The sequence below is a fragment of the Poecilia formosa genome, unplaced genomic scaffold (assembly GCF_000485575.1).
Source record: "Poecilia formosa unplaced genomic scaffold, Poecilia_formosa-5.1.2 Scaffold564, whole genome shotgun sequence".
Classification (NCBI taxonomy): domain Eukaryota; kingdom Metazoa; phylum Chordata; class Actinopteri; order Cyprinodontiformes; family Poeciliidae; genus Poecilia; species Poecilia formosa.
Window position 1 is genome coordinate 193,156 of NW_006800503.1, and position 19,408 is coordinate 212,563.

At 42.5% G+C, this 19,408-nt stretch overlaps 1 protein-coding gene across 1 annotated transcript in view; it reads right to left on the bottom strand.

Annotated features, from left to right (window-relative positions):
- Positions 1 to 1,506: 1,506 nt before the first annotated feature.
- Positions 1,507 to 19,408, bottom strand: part of prex1 (phosphatidylinositol-3,4,5-trisphosphate-dependent Rac exchange factor 1) — a 152,403-nt gene continuing 134,501 nt past the window's right edge. Inside the window, exons 29-40 of the mRNA XM_007540835.2 lie at positions 17,802 to 17,892; positions 17,601 to 17,729; positions 17,479 to 17,520; positions 17,142 to 17,359; positions 16,744 to 16,846; positions 14,497 to 14,640; positions 12,783 to 12,897; positions 6,691 to 6,757; positions 4,824 to 4,999; positions 4,549 to 4,651; positions 3,494 to 3,561; positions 1,507 to 3,402 (exon numbers count right to left, since the gene is read on the bottom strand). Of these exons, the coding sequence (XP_007540897.1) occupies positions 3,360 to 3,402; positions 3,494 to 3,561; positions 4,549 to 4,651; positions 4,824 to 4,999; positions 6,691 to 6,757; positions 12,783 to 12,897; positions 14,497 to 14,640; positions 16,744 to 16,846; positions 17,142 to 17,359; positions 17,479 to 17,520; positions 17,601 to 17,729; positions 17,802 to 17,892 (1,299 nt within the window). The 3' untranslated portion in view covers positions 1,507 to 3,359. The remainder of the gene's footprint in view (positions 3,403 to 3,493; positions 3,562 to 4,548; positions 4,652 to 4,823; positions 5,000 to 6,690; positions 6,758 to 12,782; positions 12,898 to 14,496; positions 14,641 to 16,743; positions 16,847 to 17,141; positions 17,360 to 17,478; positions 17,521 to 17,600; positions 17,730 to 17,801; positions 17,893 to 19,408) is intronic.

Here is a 19,408-nt window from a genome sequence, read left to right on the forward strand (position 1 = left end):
ATTTTTTTAATCTATAATGTGTTTAACTTGTTTTCTCATGATGTTTCTCTATGTTGTATTTCTCCAGCTGTGAGCTTTGAGGATGTTCATGTTTACTATGAGTTATGTCAGAGGAAACTGGATGATGTTACCAGCAAGCTGTGAAATTTATGCCAGTGTAATAAAATATCACATGTATTATAAAGTGGTAAAATCAGATTTAGAATGGAAATGTTCCTGCTGCTGTTGACAGCAATGTGTCAGTCTAATTTTAAGAAATGTCCCTTTAATCTGCCCACCCAGCCCACCTTACCTCTGGAGAACAGGACTGTGTGGAGCTTCAGGCTGCCTCCATTCTGCAGCCGACTGGGCAGCTCACTGAAATGACAGCTGTCCAGGAACATGGTGACCCTCAGGGCCTGGCGGCTGCCCTCCACCTGGTAGCACACAGGTGTGTCTGCAACACAGAGACAGTGGGGGGAAGGTAATGAGATGTCATTGTTACAGGCTATGATATTCACAAGGTTTTAATTCCCAGATGAAACAATGGATGAAACAAAGACATGAACATATTTCATGTAAACACTGCTGTGGAGAATCTGTTTTCTGTAGCATACATTTCCATTTATTTCTCCTCACATTAATTCAGTGTGTGTGTGTGTGTGTGTGACATGAATCTTTAATTATATTTTGCTGTCTTAAAATAGGTCCAACCCAGGACAGGTTTGAATTAGCCTGATTAGAAAATGTTTGTTTTGTTTGGATCATGTAATGTTTACTGTTGATGGAAAAAGACTGGATGAATTCAAAGCAACAGCTGCATTTCCATAAAATTCACCATAAAACTGAACAATTTAACATTTCAAAAGTAAATTTCCTTTATGGAAATATGCCAATTATTAAAAAAAAANTTAGATGTGTGAATTCAAGACTTTTTAATGACACGCTGACACCCTTTAATGAGATTAATCAATTTGTTAGTAATGTGACATTCAGGAGGCAAACGGATGCTGTTTATGGGAATTAGAGTTAAGAAAGATGATCACAAATGGCACACTTTTCAGATTTGTGAAAAAACAACTGAAAAGCATATCAGTTTTTTCTCCTTTTTTCTCCTCCTATGTGCTACTTTTTGTCGATCTACAAAAATAAATCCCAATCAAATCCATTGAATCTGTGGTATTAAAACCACAAATAATAGAATGGAAAGAGTACTATTTAACAAGGAGAACAAAAGTCAGTCTTACAAAGACATCCCACTGATAAACAATCTGCTGCTAACCTACTTTAAACATATAATGTAAAATATCGACAGGGAGAATAGAGAATGCTTTAGCAGAAGAGGTGAAAGAAGAAACCACGTCACAGGCCAGCAGCACTCACTCACCATCATATAGTAAGTGCAGAGATGTAGCGATCCTGATTCCCTTCAGAGTTCAGTAATGGGTATTAGTTTAAAGGCAACACATTAATGGGTGGGACACACTGAAGAAAAACGGAGACAGAGCTCCACCAGAAAAGACAAACTGTCATGACGAGAACATTTTATTTACTAACTTGTTAAGATTCCATTTACAATAATTTTAGAAAGATTCAACAAAAAGAATATCTTTGTACAGTTATTTTCAACAAACATAAAATTGCAGAAGTATATATACAAAAGAAAACACCAGAATTAGACAATAGTTTATCCAGATATACCAACTTGCTACACTCATTAGCAACCTGCAGGGCTAACAGACACCGCTTTAAGATCACTGAATGGTTTTTACTCAGGTACAGAGCAGAGATCATACAGGAAAATATGTTGATACAAATATCTCCACATCTGATCATGTAAACTGATGGATGAGTTAAGCTCCAGGTAAAAAGGTGAGATTATAACAACATGCCAATATGGAACCAGGCTGTAAACAGAAACCAGCGTAAAGAATGCAGCAAATCATAGGAGGTTCTGGATGAAGAACATTTTTAACAACCAAAAAACAAAAGCTGAAGATTCGGCGATGCTGGAAACAGGCAGGCAGCATCTCTTCAAATGCACAGTCACCAATACAAAATATGTTTCATATACTATATTACTTCCATAAAAATAATCCAATACGATTTATAGCATTATTCTGTAATGCCTGCACAATCTTCTGCTCTGACAATGTTACGTATTATTTACAAGAAAATAAAATCTCCAGTAAACTGTTACTGTGTTTCAATCCTCAAAACAATCCCTTTTGTTTGTTTTTGTTATCCTCAAACTGATTACAGTACTTTGTGTAACACTGAATGGACCAATCACTGTATTTCTATCAGAACACCTACAGCAAACAAAGAGCCAATTTAAAAGTCAGATTTCAGAAAACACAAGGTAAACTTTCAACATTTGGATTAATTAATATATTAATATTTTAAGTGATTCAGTACTTAACGTTGTGACTTGGTGCCTTTGTTTACATTTTGACCTGATTTGCATTAGCTAGCTTTAGTTACTCCATCCCTTAAATGCCCTGATTATCAATGAAACAATTACTGACATAATTGAATTCCACACAATTAAATAAAATGAAACACAAGCAGGTAAATCTAAAAACAAAAAACAAACAAGTGAAATGGCATGCCATTGGTCTTTAAATACTGATCAATACGTAGGCTGGAATGCTTTTAGACTCTTTAATACCTGATATCGAGTAAGTAAGCGATAAAAACGCTCCTTCTGGACACAATAAATAGCTATCCTTCATTTTGTGCAGCAATACAGTACTTAAACTAAACCTACAGTAATTGCACAGTCACCACATGCAACAGGCTGGGAAAAAAATTCAAAACAGCCCCCTCCTCCCATCATTTTTTATCATCAGGCTCCTTAGTCCCTACTTCCATCTCTCAGTCTGCCTTTTGGACTTTCTGTATCTACCAGTTAAAATGTTCTTCTTGACTTGTGGTCCAAACTCTGAGCCCTGGGGAACGCCAGAGCACGCTTTCCAGAGTTTGCAGTCCAAGGCAAAGTGGGTAAAAGATTGTTATTTAAGACGTTGGTCAAACACAGGTAGTTTGGTTAATTCAGTTAACAACACAAGCTGATCCATGAGAACATCGTCTTCTAAATAAGTAAAGTAAGCTTCATGTCAGAAGACGGCCGATGTAGTAATACTGTCCAGGAAAATCTCAAAGTATATGTGGCCAGTTTGTGGCTCTCTGGCCGCAGGAGTCTGGCTTTAGTCGGTCCGTTGTCCCTTGTCTCATTTGTCTGAACCGTCTTTCTTAGCTTGTACGGGTTGGTCCTTGTTTTACTGGCAGCATCAAACTGAGAGGAAGGGATGAGAATTAAACTCATCCTCTCCTAATGTCGTCCACTTCTGCATTCACGTCCATGTGAGAAGATTCTCTCACAGTTCTCCATCTGAGGGCGGCAAACACAACTTGAAGAGCCTGTAAAAAGAGGAAGGAGCTTTCAGATGACCATATATGGGTATTATGGGCTGATGATTGCATAACGTGGAACTGTGCGGTGTTGGCCTACTTTGGAGCTGATGGCGGCATCTGGTCCATCACCTTCAGGTTTTTAGCAGACAGCTCCACTCTTGCTCCCTGATAGAACCAAAGAAATAACACATGAAAAACCTCAGGGTACAGCATTTTATATTTCCTAATATCACTCTGTACTGGTTGAAAAAATGTACCAAAACAGAACAATTTATTCAATATTTAAATAATATTAACCTAAAATATTAAAAGTATCCTGTAAGTTCAGGGAAAGTACCTTAATATGCTCCATTAAAGTTCAGTGTAACTTCTAGAAAAATAAATAGTATGTTTCATTAAAGTTAATGAAAGACAATGGAAACGTTTTGGGAAAGTAGATTTTAAATTCCATGAAAGCACTTTGGAAGTTCTGGAAAAAAGTTTGGGATAAGTAACTTTCGTTCATTTCTTGAAGGTCTAAAAAAGAAAAAAAAACCTGCTTAATGACTTGTGGACGGTGCAGTGCCGGGTAAGTTGTGGGAAAACAAGAACTGTGTTCAGAAAGCTTCTGAGACGACCCTTGAAATGTTGGAGAGAGTAGCTCCCAAGTTCAGGAAAGTAACCAGTAAAGTAAAAAAAATAATTTTCATTCATTTTATCCCAGGAAAGTGGTTGACAAGTTCTAGAAAGTAACAACTGAACATGAGTAAAGTACCTGGTTTGTTTGGGAAACATAATCAGGAAAGTTCCAGAAATATTCAATAATTTAAGTCATTCAAATAAGTGTTTTCACTTATAACAGGACATTATTCTTGTTAAAGTGAAACTAGGACGTTTCATCCAGACTTAAGAATTATTCACTTACAACAAGCACATTTATCTTGATGAAAACTTACTTTTAAGTTAGTTTTGTCTTATTTCAAGTGTATTAACATATTTGAACAAGAAACTAGAAAAAAAGACTTGGCAAGATTTTATGTTTTGCAGTGTGTTATCTAGGAAAGAAACAAATCTAAACATTTCATAAAACTTTTGCAGCTTTATTCCTAATTATAATTAGAAATTTTATTGCAAGAGTTCATAATGACTCCTTAAATCCTGTCTGGGGTTCACCTGCTTCCTCATTATGTCCATGGTCTGCATGATGCAGCGCGGCAGGAGGCCGTGGTTCCTGGCCAGGATCATCGCCTTCTCCAGGGTCACATTCAGGGTACATCTGAAAGCAACATGAGGTCAGACTTTAATCTCCGTAATCTGAGGATGGATTCACACAGATTCAGACAGAGCAGCAGATGCTCAGGGTTTCTCTACGTATCACTGTCTGCAGGCTGTTGTAAAAATATTAGAACCATGCAGTATCAGAAACACAACAGCAGCAGCAGCCTGACCTCTGCATGCCGGTGCCACACATGGTGATGTGGCAGGCTCCCAGCCGGTTACACAGTTCAGAGGACACACACAGCACGCTGACGCCCGACGGGTGGCCCTGCGCGCTCGGACGCACGTTGACGTACGACTGCATCAGCCGACAGAGGTCATCCAGGGTGTTTAGGGGTCTGAGCAGCTGTGAAAGAGAAACAAGGGTCAAAGAGCGACACAATAACGTCTCACCTGGAGGCCATCTTGGCAAGTCATTTGACTACAACTCAATGTTGGAACTGCTTTCTTTACAGATATCGTTCTGTGCAAAAGCTCGGACACAACAAAGAAGTGGCTCTTAGGTAATAAAGGCTTTATTACCTAAGAGCCACTTCTTTGTTGATCAAACGTTCTTCAAGCTCTCTGGAGGTCAAACATTTTTCTTTGGCTGTTGTTTTTTCTTTTTCTTGTCAGTGACTTTTTGGTGAAGTGTCCAAAATGGACATTTACCAAAAAATTCAGTTCAAACAAAAATCCCAGATATGTAAAACTGCCAATCCAACCATCCAAATCAAAGCACTGTTCTTTAAAATAAATCCATTCCTGATCTCTTGAGAATGAATTTTATCATGCCAAACATCCTCCTGGACTGGTTTTGCAATCAGCTCCAGCTGCTGCCATGTTGTGTGTTTCAGCAGCTTTTCCTACAGTTCTTGTCAGTGAAAACACTTTCTGTGATATTTTGAAGTGCAGTCAGACATAAATATATATCGATCGATTTCTGGCCAACAGACAGGCCCATGTGGTGCTACTGCTGCAAAAAAAATGACACAAGCAGCCTTAAATATTTATTGTGTCATTAATATTTCACCATACAACGCTTCTAACAATGTTTTTAGATAAGAATAATGCAACTGCATCATTTAAAATCCCTGTGCTTATGAATATTAAACACATTTTTATGAGGAGCTGGACCAAATTGTATTTCTTTCTTTTACGTTCCTATAAGAAGATTTGTTGTAGATTTGGTCCAGAACCCAAACAGCTGGTTTGACTGGTGTTCAGAGGATTGTCTGTATCCGTCCTTCAAGGTTTAAATCAGGTGTTTTTTTCATTTTACCATGACTGTAACTGCTGCTTTAGATGTACTGAAATGATCCAAAAAGTAGTCAAAGTCTTGATCAAAAACTTTCCAAGACCTTCAGAAAGCTTGAGGAAAGATTAATTATGTAAAAGATTACAACATTGATTCCTTCCTTAAAAGTAAAAATAAACTCAAAATTGTTACTAGGTTAATAAGATGAAAACTACAATATCACACAAAAAAGAGCAAAATGGCAGCGGAGCCAATCAAAGCTGATGAAAAACAAAAATCAGAATCATTGTAACAAAAACCCAAACTTACAGATTCCCATACAGACTGCTGTGCAGTAACTGACTTGTAAGATGGAGCAACAATAAATATGTGGATTGTTAACAAAAATCATCATATTTAACAGAGGTTTATTCCTGAGATTTTTTAAAGAATAAAAATAAAAACATGTAAATACAAATGCTCTACATTAAATTAAGACTATCCTCTACAGATTTGATTTGAGCTACAGTCAGTGTGGGACACTAGAGGTCAGGCTGGAATTAAATCGGAGCAGCATGCTGATGCGCTCAGGTTAGTCAGAGTTAATTAGGAGGTCTTGATAAGCTAGTGGGGGTGTAGGTGGTTTCCATGGGGACAGGAAGACAAATCGTTCCTCTTACTTTGGAAATGCTCGGCTGAAGGTCTTTAACTTCAAGGCCCAGTATCTGTGCTTGCATTTATTTATATTCAGTCACAACATGATATAAAAGTTGACTGTTGATGACAGATTGTACTGTACAGCAGTGAATGTGTAGATTTACCTGGTCTATTTTCATCGCAGTGGAGTTGGAGTCAGTAGGGAGGTTGGACTTCTCCAGATAGAAAGCCCTGTGGAAACACACACTGGAGTTAGAAGCAGATAGAAAATGACTCTTGTTTGTCTGAGTCAGGTAGAAAATAGAGAGACTATCAGCTTCATGTTTATCTAATCCTGATGCTGCGTTAGGAGCAGTGGCGCAAAAAGTGATGTATGCAGCGCATGCATGATAGGGGCGCTGCAACAGAGGGGGCGTCAAAACCCTGTGTGGAGGGGGCAGCGCGCCGATGGGGCCTTCGCATGCACTTCACCACGCTCCTTCACCTCGCACACATGTAAACACGTGTGTTCGTCTGGGGGGCGGCGGGATTTATGTTTTTGCATCCACCTGAATAATATGTAGTTGCGCCCCTGGTTAGGAGTCAGGTTCTGGGAATTCATGTAATGTTTTATTCAGAGCTCNACAATTTAACATTTCAAAAGTAAATTTCCTTTATGGAAATATGCCAATTATTAAAAAAAAACATTTTTTGATAAAAGTTTTGGTGCTAGGATGAGGTGTGTGTGTTTTTTTTTGGCCGTTTCTGTTGGGTACCAGGTCGGGTTTTTCTTCCTTTTCAGCTCTGACCATCAGAGCAGCTTCACGACTGCGGGTGTTTTTGACAACTTTGATCTTTGTCAATAAAACATCTAAACTTTTATCCTGCCTCTGTGAGTTTCTGCATGTGGGCTCAGAAATTAAGACCCACCTTGACAGAACACTCTGGCCAGACTGAGAGCCAAGCAGAAACCATTCGCAGAATGCTTCAACAACAGCAGGACTCTATTCAGAACCATGAAGCGGCTCTCCAGGAACTGGGTAACTGTCAGGCGGAGACCAACCGCCAGCTAGCCGAACTAACCAGTTTCCTTCGATCTCGTTTTCCACAGACCTCAGCTGCCTCCTCAACTCTAGATCCAGCCCCAGAGAATCTTTCAGCTCCAGAATCCGTCTCAGAGGCCCCGGTCCAGTCCACATTTTCTGACTGTCATCTGCCCAGTCCTCCCAGGTTTGATGGGGATCCCCAAAGATTTAGGGGATTTCTAATGCAGTGTAACATCCAATTTAATCACTCACCCCATAGATTTGCTCTGGATTCAACCAAGATCTCTTATATAATTGCACATTTGTCAGACCGTGCCTTGGATTGGGCTGAAGTGAGGTTTTCTTCTTCTACTGACTTTAACTGCACATATGAAGAGTTTTTATCCGAGTTCAAACTAGCATTTAATCAGGACATTGACAAGGGTCTGAGCTCCCAAGATTTGTTAAAGACGAGACAAGAGCAAAGATCTGTTGCAGATTTCTCTATTGATTTCCGCATCCAGGCGGCGGCTTCAGGTTGGAATAGTTCAGCCCTCAAGAGTGTGTACATAAATGCGCTAAGTGACCAAATCAAAGATGAACTAGCAACCTTAGACGAGTCTAAGACTTTGGAGGACTTAATTAGACTGTCCATCCGGCTACATAATAGAATTCGAGCCCGAGCTAAGGAGAGGGGCAGCAGGAACCCACCAGTCAGAACTTTCAGTCCATAGCCGAGTTCCTCCAGTAGAAACTCCGTCAAATCTGTCTGAACCAGAACCCATGCAGATTGGTCTAACTAGGCTAACCCCAGAAGAGAGACAACGTAGGATGCGAGCCAGGCTCTGTCTCTATTGTGGCGAAGCAGGACATCTAATCACACAATGCCCCACGCTGTTAAAAGCCAAGGTCCGCTAGAGAGAGCGAGGGAGCTAGCGGACCATCAACTTGTCACTGAGTCACCTCGCCTGTTGATTCCCACCTCCCTTTTGATAAAGAATCGGTGTTCAACCATGTCAGCCTTGGTCGATTCTGGCTGCGAGCGTAATTTGTTGGATGCCGAATTTTGTCAAGAAATGGGCATTGAGACCTTACCTCTACCATCACCCCTTCGTGTCTCTGCTCTCGATGGTAGGGCGCTGCCCCAGATAACACACAGAACCAAGGACTTGCAACTGACAGTCTCTGGCAACCACACCGAGTCAATTTCGTTTTATGTTTTTCCCTCTGCTAATTCTTCTTTGGTTCTCGGGTTTGAATGGCTTCAGTCCCACAACCCTAGCATTAACTGGTCCGACAGGCATATAGACTCTTGGTCCCAAGGTTGCCATTCATCCTGCCTCCGCTCTGCCGTCCTTCTGACTCCCCAGACAACAGGTTGCACTGAGGCAGACCCCCCCTGACCTCTCCAAAGTACCCAGCGATTACCATGATCTAGCTCAAGTTTTCAGCAAGACTAAAGCGTTGTCCTTGCCCCCTCACAGGCCATACGACTGTGCCATTGATCTGTTGCCAGGCGCTCCCCTGCCTAATAGTCGCCTTTACAATATCTCTAGACCCGAGAGAGAGACTATGGAAAAGTACTTGCAGGAGTCCGTGGCCGCCGGCATAATCAGACCCTCTTCTTCCCCTCTTGGAGCGGGGTTTTTCTTTGTTGGGAAGAAAGACGGCACATTAAGACCTTGTATCGATTACAGAGGATTGAACCAAATAACAGTCAAAAATAAGTATCCTTTGCCCCTGTAATCCTCTGCGTTCGAACCTGTACATGGGGCCACAGTCTTTACTAAACTCGATTTGAGAAACGCCTACCACCTGCTCCGTATCAGAGAGGGCGATGAATGGAAAACGGCGTTCAAGACACCATTGGATCAATTTGAGTATTTGGTGATGCCATTTGGTTTGACAAACGCCCCAGCATTTTTTCAGGCCCTTGTAAATGACGTGTTGAGGGATTTTCTAAATGTATTCGTCTTTGTTTACCTTGATGACATTCTGATTTATTCCAAGAACCTACCAGAGCATAAGAAACATGTCCTCCAGCGTCTCCTAGAGAACAAACTGTTCGTGAAAGCCGAGAAGTGTGAGTTTCACCAACCATCTGTCTCATTCTTGGGCTACATTCTCGAGGGCGGACAGATTAGACCCACAGAAGAAAAGATTAAGGCAGTCCTAGAGTGGCCCACCCCAGAAACCAGAAGACAGCTTCAGAGGTTCCTGGGCTTTGCCAATTTCTACCGTAGGTTTATCCGTAACTACAGCCAGACCGCTCAGCCCCTAACAGCCTTAACCTCTACTAAAATCCCTTACACTTGGTCACATGAGGCTGACGCTGCCTTTAATCGGTTAAAGACCCTTTTTGCCAATGCTCCCATTCTGATCCAGCCAGACCCTACAAAACAGTTCATTTTAGAGGTAGACGCATCGGACTCCGGTGTTGGAGCAGTGCTCTCCCAACACTCTGACCAGGATCATAAGACCCATCCCTGCGCCTTTTTTTCCCGCAGATTGTCCCCGGCGGAGAGAAATTATGACGTAGGAGATCGTGAACTGCTAGCTATTAAATTAGCTTTGGAGGAGTGGAGACACTGGCTAGAGGGTGCTGAACACCCCGTCACCGTGTGAACAGATCATAAGAACTTGGCGTACCTCCAGTCTGCTAGGAGATTGAACCCCCGCCAATCCCGGTGGTCCTTGTTTTTCTCTCGTTTTAATTTGTCCATCTCTTTTCATCCAGGATCTAAAAACATCAAGCCGGATGCGCTGTCCCAGCTGTTCTCCCCTGATGACTCGGAGAAGACCCCTGCACCCATCCTCCCTCCGAGCTGTTCGGTGGCCACGGTTACTTGGGAGATTGAGGACTTGGTGAGGCAGGCCCAACAATCTGAGCCGGACCCTGGCACGGGACCTCCCAACAGAATTTTTGTTCCCTCCACCATGCGGGCTCGAGTAATTGACTGGTTACATTCCTCTAAATTTTCAGCCCATCCTGGCATCAGCCGTACTACTGCCTTAGTCAACCGTCATTTTTGGTGGCCGTCCGTCTTTAAGGACGTCTTTAATACAAACGTATTAGCCTGTACCATTTGTGCCCGAAATAAGCCTTCCCATCAGTCTCCATCCGGTCTGCTTCAACCACTACCCACACCAAGACGCCCCTGGTCACACATTGCCATAGACTTTGTTACTGGACTCCCCACTTCTAAAGGAATGAACACCATTTTCACCATTATTGATCGGTTTTCCAAGGCCTGCATTTGATCCCGTTAAAGTTGCCTTCTGCTTTCCAAACTGCCCAACTGTTGGTTAAACATGTGTTCAGGTTGCATGGGATTCCCCAAGAGATTCCTTCTGACCGGGGTCCCCAGTTTTCAGCCCAGGTTTGGAAGCATTTCTGTTCGGCCCTGGAGGCCAAGGTGTCTCTAACCTCTGGTTATCATCCCCAGTCAAACGGCCAAGTGGAGCGCATGAACCAGGAGTTGGAGGCCACTCTAAGATGTCTCACCTCATCCAACCCGACCGACTGGAGCTCTTACCTACCTTGGGTGGAGTATGCTCACATCTCTGCTGCTACTGGGTTGTCCCCTTTTGAGGTTTCTTTAGGCTACCAACCCCCTCTGTTTGCGGTGGATGAGAAGGACATCACAGTTACCTCGGTCCAGCATCACATCCGTCGGTGTAAAGCTATTTGGAGTAAGACGGTTGCTGCCCTTAACCGCACTGCTGAACAGAACCGTCGCTGGGCAGACCGCAAGAGGAGAGTTGCACCCACTTATAAACCAGGCAAGGAGATCTGGCTCTACACGAGAGATATCCCACTGAAGTCTGTTTCTAGAAAATTGGCCCCTCGTTTCATTGGTCCTTATGTGGTGGAAAGGATTGTGGGTCCGTCTGCAGTCCGTCTACGTCTGCCTGCTTCTCTCCGTATTCACCCTACCGTCCACGTCTCCCAGGTCAAGCCGGTCCACTCCAGCCCATTGTGCCCCCCTATTGAGCCCCCGCCCCCTCGTGACATTGATGGTCACCCTGCCTACACCGTCCGTCGGATTGTGGAGTCCCGCCGGCGTGGGCGGGGCTGGCAGTATTTGGTGGACTGGGAGGGTTTCGGCCCTGAGGACCGTATGCGAGTTCCCAGATCGTTCATTCTGGATCCCTCTCTTATCTCTGATTTTTGTTCCTCGTCGTCTAGCTCTTCAGGACCGCCTGGTGGCGGTCATTGAGGGGGGGTACTGTTGGGTACCAGGTCGGGTTTTTCTTCCTTTTCAGCTCTGAGCATCAGAGGGCACCAGGAGCCACTTTTCCGTGGTGGGTGTGTCAGTAGGTTCCTGCTGGATGCACCTGGCTCGAATCATCATCAAAGGAGTATTTAAGCGGCAGACTCCTGCACTTCACCGCCAGAGTGTTTTACCTATTGTGGTACCTCCAGCCTCTCTACTGTTTGTCTCTTTGAGATCGTTTCTAGTAGCCTTCAAACCCTTACCTGTTTTGTGACTCCTTCCAGGACATCTTCAAGTTTTCCCGGAGACTTCCCGTTCTCAAACCCTGAGGGAATTCCGTCCACGACGCTGGGAGCTATACTCACCGGTCGCTGGAGCCCGCCCCGAAGCTCTTGGAGTCTCTCTCTCGAGTCTGTCCGTCCCTCATCCCTCTCCGAGTCAGCCCCCACTTCAAACCGCAACCTGGTACCGGACCTCTCCCCTGACCTGAACAAATTACTACAAGTAAGCACTGAACCCATACCAGTAGCCTGTTTTCCTACAACCATTAAACTCACCTCCACTCTCCTTTTGTGTGCAGCCGTACCAGTCTTCCCGCTGCAGCTTCACGACTGCGGGTGTTTTTGACCACTTTGATCTTTGTCAATAAAACATCTAAACTTTTATCCTGCCTCTGTGAGTTTCTGCATGTGGGCTCAGAAATTAAGACCCACCTTGACAGTTTCGAAATTGATTTACTTCACAAAACTGCAATGGAAAGACTTTCGATTCACATGATCAACAACCGGATGTTACTGCAGGCCTTGTTAACATTGTTTTAATTGCGTTTCTTATATATTGTGAAACTGTATTTCTTCAACATTAGCAGAACATCGACATCGTAATGGAAATGAAGCTACTGGAGACTTGTGCTAACATGTTACCAGGAGTGACTCTGTGACAATTAAAAGGTGACCTTCACTGAGTCAGAAGCAGANTCAGAGTGAGCTCCATCATCACAGTGAGCTCCGTCAGAGTGATCTGAGCCGAGTGTACCTGAGTCTGCGGTAGTAGGCCTTGACCTTCTCTAGGGACACAGCGTTGATGCGCTGCTGGAACTCCTCCATGTCCACGTTGTCCTGCAGGGAGACGCCGTCTGGACGCTCCAGTGCTGAGAAACAAAGCATCCAGGTTTTTAACAATGCTACTTCAGGGACACTGATAATTAAAAAAGGCACATAAAGGCTAGAAATAAGCCATCATTTTTTTTTTTACTTTTTAAGCAAAAACAAAAAAACAAAAAAACAAAAATAGAAATATCTGCTGCTGTAACCCCAAGGTGCTCCGGACTTCCCCGTAACTTGCAGTGAGGTCTGTTTTCCAGCAGGTGGCGATGTTTACCCACTGTGGTGTCCTGCTCAGAGACTCTGGGCTGTTTTGCACTTTGAAGCTCATGAAGAATCAGAGCTGTTTGATTGGATTAGAGCTGCAGCTAGCACTTCCATATGGAAAATGAATGGCTGTTTTGCAGACTGAATGTCTTCTGATCGACACTGATGGAGAACTAAAAGGAGAGCAGGAGAGTTGGGAGGTGGAGGCGTCCGATAAAGAGCTTCAATCTAAACCCATTAAACGACTGAAGCCATCAGCAGATGAACGTGTGAGAGGAAGATGCTTTTTAAATGATTTAAAGTCGAGCTGTAATGTATATGAATGGTTTCCATTTCAGATGGCTTCTTCATGTGAGGTTTGTCTCACCAAGATGGCTTTTAGGGTTTTCTAAATTATAGTTACTAAAAATATGGATGTATCTTCAGGTTGAAAGGGATCAAATACACTTTGTTGGTTTTTCTGGTAAATGTGTGTAGAATGTTTGACCATAAATACAGATTCACCGATACGATATCAATATCCGATATTGAAAACAATTCTAGATCAGTATCAGTAACAATGCTCCAAATCTATTCAGTCTAGATCTATGCTTTATGCTCTAAGTGATGTCATGCTTTATTATTTACTTTACATTATATTTAGAAATCCTAATAGCTCTTTCTGAACCATTTGAAAAGAAGTTTGTTGTAGTTTATTTTTATGTCAACCTTTTGTTCTTAGTCAGTTTCCGTTTTTTTTTTTTGTTTTGTTTTTTAAATTCAGCTGATTTTCTGTATTGGATCGATATCAGCCGATACTAAACCTCAGATGTTGGTATCAGAAGTGAAAAAAGTGGATCAGTGCGTCTCAAATCGTAAGTACATCTTTTGTTACACAAATTGCTTTTATTCAATCTTTGCCAATTTGTGTTTATCTGGAGAAATATAGGAGGGGAAAAACACAAACCCACATGTTTATTGAGCAAAGGTTTGGGAACGAAGATGACTAAGGATGATTTAGTTTATTTCTATGTCTGGTCATTAGCTTTGGAAGTTGTACAACCTCAAAAGGAGAAAGAGAAATAATAGTTTTCCACTGTGTTTTTTGATTTTTTTAATCTATAATGTGTTTAACTTGTTTTCTCATGATGTTTCTCTATGTTGTATTTCTCCAGCTGTGAGCTTTGAGGATGTTCATGTTTACTATGAGTTATGTCAGAGGAAACTGGATGATGTTACCAGCAAGCTGTGAAATTTATGCCAGTGTAATAAAATATCACATGTATTATAAAGTGGTAAAATCAGATTTAGAATGGAAATGTTCCTGCTGCTGTTGACAGCGATGTGTCAGTCTAATTTTAAGAAATGTCCCTTTAATCTGCCCACCCAGCCCACCTTACCTCTGGAGAACAGGACTGTGTGGAGCTTCAGGCTGCCTCCATTCTGCAGCCGACTGGGCAGCTCACTGAAATGACAGCTGTCCAGGAACATGGTGACCCTCAGGGCCTGGCGGCTGCCCTCCACCTGGTAGCACACAGGTGTGTCTGCAACACAGAGACAGTGGGGGGAAGGTAATGAGATGTCATTGTTACAGGCTATGATATTCACAAGGTTTTAATTCCCAGATGAAACAATGGATGAAACAAAGACATGAACATATTTCATGTAAACACTGCTGTGGAGAATCTGTTTTCTGTAGCATACATTTCCATTTATTTCTCCTCACATTAATTCAGTGTGTGTGTGTGTGTGTGTGACATGAATCTTTAATTATATTTTGCTGTCTTAAAATAGGTCCAACCCAGGACAGGTTTGAATTAGCCTGATTAGAAAATGTTTGTTTTGTTTGGATCATGTAATGTTTACTGTTGATGGAAAAAGACTGGATGAATTCAAAGCAACAGCTGCATTTCCATAAAATTCACCATAAAACTGAACAATTTAACATTTCAAAAGTAAATTTCCTTTATGGAAATATGCCAATTATTAAAAAAAAAACATTTTTTGATAAAACTTTTGGTGCTAGGATGAGGTGTGTGTGTGTGTTTTTTTGGCCGTTTCGAAATTGATTTACTTCACAAAACTGCAATGGAAAGACTTTCGATTCACATGAGTCACATGATCAACAACCGGATGTTACTGCAGGCCTTGTTCACATTATTTTAATTGCGTTTCTTATATATTGTGAAACTGTATTTCTTCAACATTAGCAGAACATCGACATCATAATGGAAATGAAGCTACTGGAGACTTGTGCTAACATGTTACCAGGAGTGACTCTGTGACCTCTGTGACAATTAGAAGGTGACCTTCACTGAGTCAGAAGCAGAAACCCAGCAGGTTAAAGTCATTGGAATCACTGCTGCAGGCTGAACACGGTGCCTCATGTTATCTGTGGCTGACATGTCAGTAGCAATGGCTCCCAGCTTTCTGTTGAAGCTACTAAGAAAAAAATCAATACAGCACAGAAAACCATGTACTTGCAGCGCAGCAGTCAAGAAACTTCTTCAAAAACACTTTTTATATTAAAGCATCATGGATAACTGCATGCCTGTGATGTCTAGAGTTTGATGCCAGAACAGTTTCAGTTTCTCCCTGTAGCTCAGTATAAAGAGTAAATTTATGCTTAATCTGCAACATTGCTGGCTAAAATGGGAAGCGCCTGAAGTGCTTTTCCTTTTCCACTGCAATCTCCACTGACCACGCCTAGGCCGTTCAAAAGACGAGTGATGCAAGGCGAGTCGTCTGCTGTTGGTTTCCGGCAAGCCGGGCGCCTTCGGTAAACGCTGAGGCTGCATTTATTAAAAGGCAGAACTCAGCCCAGATTCCCAGCTTCACTCAGGCGGTTCGTAAACATCAGAACAATAGTTACTTTAAACAACCAGGAAGCAGAACTGTGCAGTGAAATAAATGCTTTCACCTCAAGCTGTTTACCAACACACAAACTACTACTTCACCTCTTAATGCTGCAAAATGAACATTTCTTCCACAAGGCACATAAAGCCTTTGAATGATGGAGGTGTTTATGAGTATTTAAAATGATCGTTTTGAATATATATGTAAGAAAGTGTAAATATTGCATTGTGTCTCAGAGCATCCTGTCAGAATGTACCAGTTTGGATTCTTTATTCAGTGAAATCTGCAGATCAATACCTCTGATCCAATCTAAAAGCACATCTTTAAAGTAAGGATGGGCGATGTGGACTTTGAGTTTTATCTTTATATTCTCAAGTACCAATGTGATAACAAAGATTATGGTAAAAAAATATTGATTATAAGAATTTTTCCACAATAAATGCCCATCTCTAACCTAACGCTGGTCAAACTGGACAGCTGCTTGTTCCTGGTCACAGTTTGTTCCATCTGCTGCCGTCTGGCTGCAGATCCAGGAGCATAAAAGCAACAACTAACAGACTGAACAACAGTTTATACCTGGTAGCCATAAGAGCATTAAATACCCTGTAGTACTATTTTTCACCAATTTCATTATAATCCATGTAACTTATTGCATGGTTCTATAATGACAATAAAGATTGTTATTGTCATTGTAGAACAATAACAATATTACAATAAGTTGTAATAAAGCTACAATTTATTATTGTAAATGTTGCTTCAGAAAGCCGGTTTCTGTGAATCGAGTCTCTTACTTGCGACCAGACACTCGTCTTCCAGCGGCCTGAAGAACACGGTGACTTTGTCCAAGTCCAGCAGCGCCGCCTTGGTGTCCTCCAGCATGGTGCGCTCCGCTTTCTGCCACAGGACAGACAGAATGAAAGCTCTGAAGTCCAACAGGACTAGTCAAAACCCGACCCATCCAGAACATCTAAGTCAAAAAGAAAACTGAAGGCCTTTTAAAAGTATTCACATAAAATAATTTGAGGATTTGTATAATTTCAATTTCTCTTTTCAATAATGCACCACTTTCTGTTAATCTAGGAAAATTCACTGGGTTTGTGCAGGGCCACATTTAGAAGAATAAGACCTTTCTAACGTCTGGCCCAGAGTTGGTGGTTTCTGGAACAAAAATATGAACGTCTGGACTCACTAGGTGTGGAGCCAGTGTGGACTGGAAGTGCAGCAGAACACCGATGACGGATATCTGCTCCAGCCACTTGCGGCTGGTCTCCTTGCTGTCCTCCTGGTACTCTCCAGCGTTGTTGAAGCGCGAGCGTAACGCCGTCAGCAGCTGCTCCGCCAGCGTGCAGAGGGCGCCGGCCGCCGCCTGGCAGAAGATCACATCCCGCCGCAGCTGCAGAGACGTGTCTGCACATGGAAGCAACAATAAGGTGAAGCTGGACTGTAACCTTTAATGCCACAGAGCATGTGCACTCTAATATTCATATTCTATAGAAGTGTGGTTCTGAACACATTTTAGCTCTAACCTGTACATTTGAGCAGAGCCAGGAGAAGCTGGTTTTTCCCGTCTGTGGGAGCAGAATGAAAGCGAGATGAAGCAGCTGACAGTCTGAGGGAACATGAGAGCAGCAGCTCGTCTTCTGCTCACCGTCCACGAATCTCTGCAGGCTCTCCACCAGGTTCTTGATGGAGTGGGGCAGGTTCCAGGGATCCTCCTGGATGTTCTTGTGGATGACATAGCGGCTGCGGGCGGTCCAGTCTTCAGTCTGGCGGAACTCTGTCCAAAGGAAAAAACGCTTTAAAGGAATAAGCAGCATGTGATTTCCTCTGTCACAGGGTGGATGTGTACCTGGCTGACTGTGGTCTGAGTAAAAGTGCTTGATCTCCTCACAGGCCTTCGTCATCACAGATCCTTTGAGGAGGCAGTTGATTGATTCAACCTGCAAAAAGATCAGCAGATCAGGGGTTGTACCAACTAGTTAACCAGTACACTCTTCGACTCTTTACTCTGCAATGACTTTTTATGGGGCCAGTCCACTAGTCACAATCATGTGACAAAACTGATTTTTCCAAAAAAAAGAAAAAGAAAAAAGAAAGTAAACTAGATGAGTTCGTCAGACAGCTCAAATTGTATAAAAATGTAAATAATTTACTAAAGAGAAACTGAAAATTTCAGCAAGGGCTACTGGAATGGTTCTTAACCTGGGTTCGATCGAACCCAGGTTAAGAACCACTGGGCTACTGGAATGGACGCTGCGTGGTACATTGGTTAGCGCGGCGTTCTCCATAGAGACTGTAGACTGCCGTAGTCTAGAGACCAACTCCCGTCCTCGGTTCGCTGGGCCCATGCCTCTCTCCCTCGCTCCCCTCTCCCTGCCCCCTTCCTGTCGGACTGCTGTCAAATAAAGGCAACTAGTGCCAAGAAAATATTCTTTATAAAAAGACTACCAGAGTAATGTGAGACAAGGCGACACAACCTGGGCTGTTTCATCCCTCCAACTGATCAGCAGCACCCTGCTTATTGAAGCTTCTAACCTGGCAGCTTTATGCTCTTATAAAAATACTATTTGACAAAATCTGGAAATGAAGTTAAAGCTTCACTCTGAGGATCTGATAGAGGGGATCTCTGCCTCTATCAGATAATCTCTGACTGCATGTCGGTTCATCCCGTAAAGTCAGAGAGCTGCTGCTGAGTCAGCGGAGCTTCCTGCTGTGCATCGGGGCGAAGGAGCAGCAGGTGGCAGCACTGAATTCAACTGTAACCAAACGGGCTCCGTTCATAATAAGTTTGGTTTGTGATGTTCCAGAAGCACCATTGTGGTCAGTGTGATCATTTGACTCCTATATGTGCAGCTATCCAGAGATCATCAGTATCAGTCGGTGTTTGGGGGAAAAAAAAAGTTTTCTGACTTTTCTCCTCTGCTTGCGAAGAAGTCCGGGATAATGTTCTGTTTCTTGTTCTTTTAATTCTGCATAACAGACTTAGTAAAAGCGTTTTTTTTTTTATCAATATTTGTCATGGATATAGATGATAAAGCCTCCAAGTTGCTTTAAAGCAACTTGGAGGCTTTTATGATGTATATTTGGCGCCTTAGACGCTTACGTCTCTGACGTCACTGCAACTAGTCGACCTCGACTCTACTTTTATCATGTTGTAGTCGACCCTAAAAATATGAAGTCGTTCAACCACTAGGATGAGAACATCTGTATGAAAACTCAACATTTTCTGCTTTGTATTTCTACACAAACACTTTTTAACCCTCAGTTTCCAGCCAAACTGGTTTCTCTCCTACTGACAAAACGAGATGAAAAAACCAAATGAATCTTTTAAACAGAGTCCATGTTTCGCTGAAACATGGACTCTGTTTAAAGCTAAACATTTGTTAGCTTTAAACAGCTAACAATGTTTAAATGTTAGCACCAATTAAACATTCAGCCAATGAAGTGCAGCTGCTC